Below are 10772 nucleotides of genomic sequence, written 5' to 3'. Positions count from 1 at the left end.
GGGAAGGGAGGGAGGATGAGGGAGGGAGGATGAGGGAGGGAGGGAGGATGAGGGGAGGGAGGGAGGATGAGGGAGGGAGGGAGGGAGGATGAGGGAGGGAGGGGGAGGGAGGGGGAGGGGAGGGGGAGGGTGAGGGAGGGGGAGGGAGGGGGAGGGAGGGAGGGAGGGTGAGGGAGGGAGGGTGAGGGAGGGAGGGGAGGGAGGGAGGGAGGGGAGGGAGGGAAGTGAGGGAGGGAGGGTGAGGGAGGGAGGGAGGGAGGGTGAGGGAGGGAGGGTGAGGGAGGGAGGGAGGGGGAGGGAGGGAGGGTGAGGGAGGGAGGGTGAGGGAGGGAGGGAGGGTGAGGGAGGGAGGGTGAGGGAGTGAGGGAGGATGAGGGAGGGAGGGAGGGAGGGAGGATGCGGGAGGGAGGGAGGGAGGGAGGATGAGGGAGGGAGGGAGGATGAGGGAGGGAGGGAGGGAGGATGAGGGAGGGAGGGAGGGAGGATGAGGGAGGGAGGATGAGGGAGGGAGGGAGGGAGGATGAGGGAGGGAGGGAGGGAGGATGAGGGAGGGAGGGAGGGGGAGGATGAGGGAGGGAGGGAGGATGAGGGAGGGAGGATGAGGGAGGGAGGGAGGATGAGGGAGGGAGAGAGGGAGGATGAGGGAGGGAGGGAGGGAGGATGAGGGAGGGAGGGAGGGATGAGGGAGGGAGGATGGGGGAGGGTGAGGGAGGGTGAGGGAGGGAGGGTGAGGGAGGGAGGGAGGGTGAGGGAGGGTGAGGGAGGGAGAGGGAGGGTGAGGGAGGGTGAGGGAGGGAGGGTGAGGGAGGGAGGGAGGGTGGGAGGGTGAGGGAGGGAGGGAGGGAGGGGGAGGGAGGGAGGGAGGGTGAGGGAGGGAGGGTGAGGGAGGGAGGGAGGGTGAGGGAGGGAGGGTGAGGGTGAGGGGGGGGAGGGTGAGGGGGGGGAGGAGGGGGAGGAGGAGGAGAGGGAGGGGGGGAGAGGGAGAGGGAGGAGGGAGGGGGGGAGGGGGGGGTGAGTGAGGGGGGGAGGGTGAGGGAGGGAGGGTGAGGGAGGGAGGGTGGGTGAGGGGGGAGGGTGGGTGAGGGAGGGTGAGGGAGGGAGGGTGAGGGGGGGAGGGAGGGTGAGGGAGGGAGGGGGGGGAGTGAGGGGGAGGGAGGGTGAGGGAGGGAGGGAGGGTGAGGGAGGGAGGGAGGGTGAGAGAGGGAGGGAGGGGGAGGGAGGGTGAGGATGAGTGAGGGAGGGTGAGGATGAGTGAGGGAGGGTGAGGATGAGTGAGGGAGGGTGAGGATGAGTGAGGGAGGGTGAGGATGAGTGAGGGGGAGGGAGAGGATGGTGAGGGAGGGGAGGGTGAGAGGCAGGGTGAGGGTGAGGGAGGGTGTGGGTGAGGGAGGGTGAGGGGGGGTGAGGGCGAGGGGGAGGGGGAGGGTGAGGGGGTCAGTGAGGGTGAGGGAGGTAGGGGGAGGCAGGGTGAGGGTGGGAGGGAGGGGGTGAGGGTGGGAGGGAGGGGGCGATGGCGGGAGGGTCCGAGGGGGTGAGAGGGAGGGAGGGTTGAGGGAGAGGGAGGGAGGGGGGTGAGGGAGGGAGGGGGTGAGGGAGGGAGGGGGTGAGGGAGAGGGAGGGAGGGTGAGAGGGAGGGAGGGAGGGTGAGAGGGAGGGAGGGGGTGAGGGAGAGGGAGGGAGGGTGGGTGGGAGAGGGAGGGTGGGGGGGTGAGACGGAGTGTGGGTGAGTGGGAGGGAGGGTGGGAGAGGGAGGGTGGGGGGGGTGAGACGGAGTGTGGGTGAGTGGGAGGGAGGGTGGGTGAGGGAGGGAGTGTGGGTGAGGGAGTGGGAGGTGGAGGGAGTGGGAGGGTGGGGGAGGGAAGGTGAGGGAGGGGGTGAGGTAGGGAGGGAGGGGGTGAGGTAGGGAGGGTGAATGACGGAGGGAGGGGGTGAGTGAGAGGGAGGGGGTGACTGAGAGGGAGGGGGTGACTGAGAGGGAGGGAGGGGGTGAGAGGGAGGGAGGGGGTGAGGGAGAGGGAGGCAGTGGGTGAGGATCGGGAGGGGGAGAGGGAGGGGGTGAGGGAGAGGGTGGGAGAGGAAGGGAGGGTGGGGGTGGGTGAGGGAGGGTGAGTGGGTGGGGGGGAGAGGGAGGGAGGGGGAGGATGAGGGAGGGTGTGGGCGTGAGGGAGGGGGCAAGGGAGGGAGGGGCGAGGGCGTGAGGGAGGGGGTGAGGGAGAGGGAGGGAGAGGGAGGGAGGGGTTGAGGGTGAGGGAGGGAGGGAGGGGTTGAGGGTGAGGGAGAGGGACGGAGTGGATGAGGGAGAGGGGCGGAGTGGATGAGGGGGAGGGAGGGGGTGAGGAAGAGGGAGGGAGGGGTGGAGGTGAGGGTGAGGGGGAGCAAATTGGGGGTGAGGGTGAGGGGGGTCAGGGTGGGGATGAGGGTGGGGATGGTAGGGGCGTGGGGATGCTGGGGGTGAGGGGTTGGTGGGGGTGAGGGCGAGGGACAGGGGGGTGGTGGGGGCGAGGGGCGTGAGGGGGACGGTGAGGGTGGGGGGGGTGACGGCCAAGGAGAGGGGGGTGGTGGGGCTGAGGGGTGAGGGGGATGGTGGGGGGGGCTGGGGGTGGAGTGCTGGGGGTGAGGGGGGTGGGCGTGGTGAGGATGGTGGTGGGTGGGGGGGGGTGAGGCGCTGCCCTGACAGCCGGCGGGAATCGGGGGGGCGGGGTTCACTCCCAGCCCTTCCCCAATGTGGAAACTTTGTAAACCTGTCACGCTGCAGTTCCAGCCTCCCGCCACTGGTGGCGCTGCACCTGGAGGAATAGTGACCCTAACCCCACAGTGTCCCTGGGGACTGTGCAGAGGAAGCTTTACTCTGTATCTAACCCCGTGTTGTCCCTGTCCTGGGAGTGTTTGATGGGGACAGTGTAGAGGGAGCTTTACTCTGTATCTAACCCCGTGCTGTACCTGTCCTGGGGGTGTTTGATGGGGACAGTGTAGAGGGAGCTTTACTCTGTATCTAACCCCATGCTGTCCCTGTCCTGGGAGTGTTTGATGGGGACAGTGTAGCGGGAGCTTTACTCTGTATCTAACCCCGTGCTGTACCTGTCCTGGGAGTGTTTGATGGGGACAGTGTAGAGGGAGCTTTACTCTGTATCTAACCCCGTGCTGTACCTGTCCTGGGAGTGTTTGATGGGGGACAGTGTAGAGGGAGCTTTACTCTGTATCTAACCCCGTGCTGTACCTGTCCTGGGAGTGTTTGATGGGGACAGTGTAGAGGGAGCTTTACTCTGTATCTAACCCCGTGTTGTACCTGTCCTGGGAGTGTTTGATGGGGACAGTGTAGAGGGACCTTTACTCTGTATCTAACCCCGTGCTGTACCTGTCCTGGGAGTGTTTGATGGGGACAGTGTAGAGGGAGCTTTACTCTGTATCTAACCCCGTGCTGTACCTGTCCTGGGAGTGTTTGATGGGGGACAGTGTAGAGGGAGCTTTACTCTGTATCTAACCCCGTGCTGTACCTGTCCTGGGAGTGTTTGATGGGGACAGTGTAGAGGGAGCTTTACTCTGTATCTAACCCCGTGTTGTACCTGTCCTGGGAGTGTTTGATGGGGACAGTGTAGAGGGACCTTTACTCTGTATCTAACCCCGTGCTGTACCTGTCCTGGGAGTGTTTGATGGGGACAGTGTAGAGGGAGCTTTACTCTGTATCTAACCCCGTGCTGTACCTGTCCTGGGAGTGTTTGATGGGGGACAGTGTAGAGGGAGCTTTACTCTGTATCTAACCCCGTGCTGTACCTGTCCTGGGAGTGTTTGATGGGGACAGTGTAGAGGGAGCTTTACTCTGTATCTAACCCCGTGCTGTACCTGTCCTGGGAGTGTTTGATGGGGACAGTGTAGAGGGAGTTTTACTCTGTATCTAACCCCATCCTGTACCTGTCCTGGGGAATGTTTGATGGGGACAGTGTAGAGGGAGTTTTACTCTGTATCTAACCCTGTGCTGTACCTGTCCTGGGAGCGTTTGATGGGGACAGTGTAGAGGGAGCTTTACTCTGTATCTAACCCCGTGCTGTACCTGTCCTGGGAGTGTTTGATGGGGACAGTGTAGAGGGAGTTTTACTCTGTATCTAACCCCGTGCTGTACCTGTCCTGGGAGTGTTTGATGGGGACAGTGTAGAGGGAGTTTTACTCTGTATCTAACCCGGTGCTGTACCTGTCCTGGGAGTGTTTGATGGGGACAGTGTAGAGGGAGTTTTACTCTCTATCTAACCCGGTGCTGTACCTGTCCTGGGAGTGTTTGATGGGGACAGTGTAGAGGGAGCTTTACTCTGTATCTAACCCCGTGCTGTACCTGTCCTGGGAGTGTTTGATGGGGACAGTGTAGAGGGAGTTTTACTCTGTATCTAACCCCGTGCTGTACCTGTCCTGGGAGTGTTTGATGGGGACAGTGTAGAGGGAGTTTTACTCTGTATCTAACCCCGTGCTGTACCTGTCCTGGGAGTGTTTGATGGGGACAGTGTAGAGGGAGTTTTACTCTCTATCTAACCCGGTGCTGTACCTGTCCTGGGAGTGTTTGATGGGGATAGTGTTTTGTGTATTCAGTGACAGTGAAATAGTTGGAGAAGTTTCTTGGGGATAGGATCTATACACATTTGGAACTGAATGGTCTTGTTAGCGACAGACAGCATGGTTTTGCACGAGGGAGGTCATTCTCATTAATTTGATTTGATTTTTGGAGGAAGTGATAAAAATGATTGACGAGGGAAGGGCCGTGGATGTTGTCTGCATGGACTTTAGTAAAGCATTCCACAAGGTACCTCATGGCAAGCTGGTGCAAAAGGTTAAATCACATGGGATCAAAGGTGAACTAGCTAGATGGATTCAGAACTGGCTTGGCCAAAGAAAGAAATTTAACAACACCAGGTTAAAGTCCAACAGGTTTATTTGGTAGCAAAAGCCACACAAGCTTTCGGAGCTCTAAGCCCCTTCTTCAGGTGAGTGGGAATTCTGTTCACAAACAGTGCATATAAAGACACAGACTCAATTTACATGAATAATGGTTGGAATGCAAATACTTACAACTAATCAAGACTTTAAGAAACAAAACAATGTGAGTGGAGAGAGCATCAAGACAGGCTAAAAAGATGTGTATTGTCTCCAGACAAGACAGCCAGTGAAACTCTGCAGGTCCAGGCAACTGTGGGGGTTACAAATAGTGTGACATGAACCCAATATCCCGGTTGAGGCCGTCCTCGTGTGTGCAGAACTTGGCTATCAGTTTCTGCTCAGCGACTCTGCGCTGTCGTGTGTCGCGAAGGCCGCCTTGGAGAACGCTTACCCGAATATCAGAGGTCGAATGCCCGTGACCGCTGAAGTGCTCCCCAACAGGAAGAGAACAGTCTTGCCTGGTGATTGTCGAGCGGTGTTCATTCATCCGTTGTCGTAGCGTCTGCATAGTTTCCCCAATGTACCATGCCTCGGGACATCCTTTCTTGCAGCGTATCAGGTAGACAACGTTGGCCGAATTGCAAGAGTAGGTACCGTGTACCTGGTGGATGGTGTTCTCACGTGAGATTATGGCATCTGTGTCGATGATCTGGCACGTCTTGCAGAGGTTGCTGTGGCAGGGTTGTGTGGTGTCATGGTCACTGTTCTCCTGAAGGCTGGGTAGTTTGCTGCGGACAATGGTCTGTTTGAGGTTGTGCGGTTGTTTGAAGGCAAGAAGTGGGGGTGTGGGGATGGCCTTGGCGAGATGTTCGTCTTCATCAATGACATGTTGAAGGCTCCGGAGGAGATGCCGTAGCTTCTCCGCTCCGGGGAAGTACTTGACAACGAAGGGTACTCTGTCCACTGTGTCCCGTGTTTGTCTTCTGAGGAGGTCGGTGCGGTCTTCCGCTGTGGTGCGTTGGAACTGTTGATCAATGAGTCTAGCGCCATATCCTGTTCTTATGAGGGCATCTTTCAGCGTCTGGAGGTGTCTGTTGCGATCCTCCTCATCCGAGCAGATCCTGTGTATTCGGAGGGCTTGTCCGTAGGGGATGGCTTCTTTAACGTGTTTAGAGTGGAAGCTGGAGAAGTGGAGCATCGTGAGGTTATCCGTGGGCTTGCAGTACAGTGAGGTGCTGAGGTGACCGTCCTTAATGGAGATGCGTGTGTCCAAGAATGCAACCGATTCCGGAGAGTAGTCTATGGTGAGTCTGATGGTGGGATGGAACTTGTTGATGTCATCATAGAGTTGTTTCAGTGATTGTTCACCATGAGTCCAAAGGAAGAAAATGTCACCGATGTATCTCGTGTATAGCATCGGTTGAAGGTCCCGTGCGGTGAAGAAGTCTTGTTCGAACCTGTGCATGAAGATGTTGGGTCTGTGTCTGTGTCTGTCTGTGTCTTTATAAGCTCTGTTTGTGAACAGAATTCCCACTCACCTGAAGAAGGGGCTTAGAGCTCCGAAAGCTTGTGTGGCTTTTGCTACCAAATAAACCTGTTGGACTTTAACCTGGTGTTAAACTTCTTACTGTGTTTACCCCAGTCCAACGCCGGCATCTCCACATCTTGGCCAAAGAAGACAGAGGGTAGCAGTGGAAGGGTGTTTTTTGAATGGAGGTCTGTAACTAGTGGTGTTCCACAGGGATCAGTGCTGGGACCTCTGCTGTTTGTAATATATATAAATGACTTGGAAGAAAACGTAGCTGGTCTGATTCGCAAGTTTGTGGATGATACTAAGATTGGCAGAATTGTGGACAGTGATGAAGATTATCAGAGAATACAGCAGGGTATGGGACACATGGGATTGAGGGTGATTTAGTGGTTTGGATCAGGAATTGGCGAGCTGTAAGAAAACAGAGGGTGGTGGTTGATGGGAAATATTCATCCTGGAGTTCAGTTACTAGTGGTGTACCGCAAGGATCTGTTTTGGGGCCACTGCTGTTTGTCATTTTTATTAATGACCTGGATGAGGGCGTAGAAGGATGGATTAGTAAATTTGCGGATGACACTAAAGTCGGTGGAGTTGTAGACAGTGCAGAGGGAAGTGGCAGGTTACAGAGGGACATAGATAAGCTGCAGAGCTGGGCTGAGAGGTGGCAAATGGAGTTTAATGCGGAAAAGTGTGAGGTGATTCACTTTGGAAGGAGTAACAGGAATACAGAGTACTGGGCTAATGGTAAGATACTTGGTAGTGTAGATGAACAGAGGGATCTGGGTGTCCATGTGCACAGATCCCTGAAAGTTGGCACCCAGGTTGATAGGGTTGTTAAGAAGGCGTACGGTGTGTTAGCTTTTATTGGTAGAGGGATTGAGTTTCGGAGCCAGGAGGTCATGCTGCAACTGTACAAAACTCTGGTGCGGCCGCATTTGGAGTATTGCGTACAGTTCTGGTCGCTGTATTATAGGAAAGATGTAGAAGTGTTGGAAAGGGTGCAGAGGAGATTTACCAGGATGTTGCCTGGTATGGTGGGAAAATCATATGAGGAAAGGCTGAGGGGCTTGAGGTTGTTTTCGTTAGAGAGAAGAAGGTTAAGAGGTGACTTAATAGAGGCATACAAGATGATCAGAGGATTAGATAGGGTGGATAGTGAGAGCCTTTTTCCTCGGATGATGATGGCTAACACGAGGGGACATCGCTTTAAATTGAGGGGTGAGAGATATAGGACAGATGTTAGAGGTAGGTTCTTTACTCAGAGAGTAGAAAGGGCGTGGAATGCCCTGCCTGCAGCAGTAGTGGACTCGTCAACATTAGGAGCATTCAAAAGGTTATTGGATAAACATATGGATGATATTGGAATAGTGTAGATTAGAGGGGCTTTAGATTGGTTTCAGTGGTCGGTGCAACATCGAGGGCCGAAGGGCCTGTACTGCGCTGTAATGTTCTATGTTCTATATAGATGGACTGGAAAATTGGGCGGAGAAATGACAGATGGAATTTAATCCGGACAAATGTGAGGTGATGCATTTTGGTCGATCCGATTCAGGTGGGAGCTATAAAATGGCAGAACCATCAGGAGCGTGGACACACGGAGAGATCTGGGAGTACAGGCCCACAGATCCTTCAAAGTGGTAGCACAGGTGGACAAGGTGGTGAAGGAAGCATACGGCATGTTTGTCTTCATCGGCTGGGGCATCGAGTAGAAAAGTTGGCAAATTATGTTACAGTTATATAAAACGTTGGTTCGGCCACATTTGGAATACTGTGTCCAATTCTGGTCATCACACTACCAGAAGGATGTGGAGGCTTTGGAGAGAGAGCAGAAAAGGTTTACCAGGATGTTGCCTGGTATGGAGGGTATTAGCTATGAGGAGAGATTGAATAAACTGGGATTGTTCTCCCTGGAAAGACGGAGGCTGAGGGGTGACTTGATAGAAGTTAATAAGATTATGAGGGGTATGGATAGGGTGAAGAGTTGGAAGCTTTTTCCCAGGACAGAAATGACAATTACAAGGGGGCACAAGTTCAAGATAAGGGGGGAAAGGTTCAGTGGAGGTGTGCGGGGGAGGTTTTTTTACACAGAGGGTGGTGGGGGCCTGGAATGTGCTGCCAAGTGAGGTGGTTGAGGCAGATACATTAGCCACATTTAAGACTTATCTTGATAGGCGCATGAACAAATGGGTAATAGAGGGATATAAGTGGTTGTTTTAAGATAGGTAAAGATGATCGGCGCAGGCTTGGAGGGTGAAGGGCCTGTTCCTGCGCTGTATTGTTCTTTGTTGTTTTGTTGTATATTTTGGGGCCTGTGTTTTTGGATGTCCTGAGCTGGGGCGAGTTTCTGTTAGTGTCGGAATTTCCCTCCTGGACTAAAGCTTGTTTTTTTTTGTTAGAGGTTGTTGAGCAGAGGACTCCTGGCTCCCCGGAGCGATGCTGCTGAATTCAGCGGGAGTTCTCTGGACCCTGGAGGTGGACGGTACAGAGCTCCTGAGCGCTCGGAGTCTCGGGCAAGGCACAGCAATAGAAGACAAGCTGGTTTACCCATTGGAGACTCTGGCAGCTGGTGAGATCCAGTCGGAGGCTGAGGAGATGGTTCAGAGGTGGGGGCCTCACTGCACCTCAGGCGAGGAGGAGGAGATGGCTGACAAGTCTGGGCTCTCTGATGCTGTCTCAGACGAGGAGACAACTCTCAGACAGGGAGCGTCTGTCCTAAACAAAGAAGAGGTGACTGATTTCAGGCAGGGAATGGGTGTCTCAGGCAAGGAGCAGACTGCTTTCAGACGGGCACTGGTTGTTTCAGACCAAGACAAGGACACTGATTTCACACGGGGAGCTGTCGTCTCAGACGGGGAGCAGACGTCTCTTGGACGGGGAGTGGTCGGCCTGTCAGAAGAGGAGCAGACGGCTGTCCAGCGAGGAGCCGCTGCAGTCTTCTTGGAGGAGGAGGTGGGAGGCCCTTTAGGTCTGGTGGCCTGTGAAGGTGGCTTCATTGGGACGTCGGGCCTGCTGGAACCTCGGTACCGGCCGGCGGTCCCTGAGGCCGGCTGTTCCCCTCTGGGGCGCGATGCGGGGAAGCCATTCCGCTGCACCGTGTGTGAGAAGAGTTTCTCTCGCTCCAACGCGCTGCTGGTACACCAGCGTGTCCACACGGGGGAGAGGCCGTATTCCTGCCCCATCTGCTCCAAACGTTTCTCCCAGTCCTCCTCCCTCATTCAGCACCAGCGAATCCACACCGGCGCCAAACCCTATCGCTGTGCCGTCTGCGACCGCCGCTTCCGCTTCTCCTCCGACTTGTCAAGTCACCGGCGCACCCACACCGGCGAGAAGCCATACCGATGCACCGTCTGCGAGAAGTGTTTCCGTTTGCCCTCGCACCTCTCCAGCCACCTGCGCACCCACACTGGTGAGAAGCCCTTCCTCTGCGCGCTGTGTGGCAAGAGTTTTGGCATCTCCGCCAAGCTGGTGCAGCACTGGCGAATCCACTCGGGGGAAAGGCCCTTCAAATGCTCCTTCTGCCAGAAAAGCTTCATCCAGTCCTATTCGCTGGTTTACCATGAGCGGGTGCACACAGGCGAGCGGCCCTACCACTGCGACCTCTGCTCCAAGAGCTTCACTTTGGCCTCGCTGCTAAAGACCCACCAGCGGGTGCACAGTGGGGAGAGGCCTTACTCCTGCACCGTCTGTGGGAGGGAGTTTGCCACCTCCTCCAACCTCAAGTCCCACCAGCGAGTTCACACCGGCGAGAAGCCCTACGCCTGCGGGGTCTGCGGCCGCCGCTTCACCAAGTCCTCACATGTCAAGAAGCACCAACGGGTTCATGGGGCTGGACGGCCCGAGGCCGAGGGGGAGGAGTCCGTGGTGGTGACTGATCGCTGCCCCAGCCAGGCCATCAACTTCAACGCCTGAGATCCCCTCCCACCCCCAACCTCTGACCCTTCACTCCGGGCAGTAACCCCTGAGACCCTCCCCTAACCTCTGACCTTTCACCCCAGGCAGTGACACCTGAGACCCTCCCCTAACCTCTGACCTTTCACCCCAGGCAGTGACCCCTGAGACCCTCCCCTAACCTCTGACCTTTCATCTTGAACAGTGACCCCTGAGGCCCTCCCCCAATCTCTGACCCTTCACCTTTCATCCTGGGCATGACACCTGAGACCACATGACCTCTGACCTTTCACCCTGGGCAGTGACCCCTGAGACCCCCATGACCTCTGCCTGTCACCCTTGGTAGTGACCCCTGAGACTCACCACCAATCTCTAACTTTTTATCCTGGGCATTGACCCCCGAGATTCTCCTCTGACCTTTCACCCTGGGCATTGACCCCCGAGATTCTCCTCTGACCTTTCACCCTGGGCATTGACCCCTGAGATTCTCCTC

General features: G+C 56.3%; 1 protein-coding gene across 1 annotated transcript; it reads left to right on the top strand.

Moving 5' to 3' along the window:
- Positions 1–8794: 8794 nt before the first annotated feature.
- Positions 8795–10350, top strand: LOC144488028 (uncharacterized). Its single transcript, XM_078206045.1, has one exon. The coding sequence runs from the start codon at positions 8825–8827 to the stop codon at positions 10298–10300; it is 1476 nt and encodes a 491-aa protein (XP_078062171.1). The 5' UTR covers positions 8795–8824; the 3' UTR covers positions 10301–10350.
- The last annotated feature ends 422 nt before the right edge of the window (positions 10351–10772 follow it).

Source organism: Mustelus asterias, unplaced genomic scaffold, assembly GCF_964213995.1.
Source record: "Mustelus asterias unplaced genomic scaffold, sMusAst1.hap1.1 HAP1_SCAFFOLD_1227, whole genome shotgun sequence".
Classification (NCBI taxonomy): domain Eukaryota; kingdom Metazoa; phylum Chordata; class Chondrichthyes; order Carcharhiniformes; family Triakidae; genus Mustelus; species Mustelus asterias.
The sequence above is the reverse complement of the archived record's forward strand: the minus strand, read 5'-3'. Positions and strand labels throughout refer to the sequence as shown.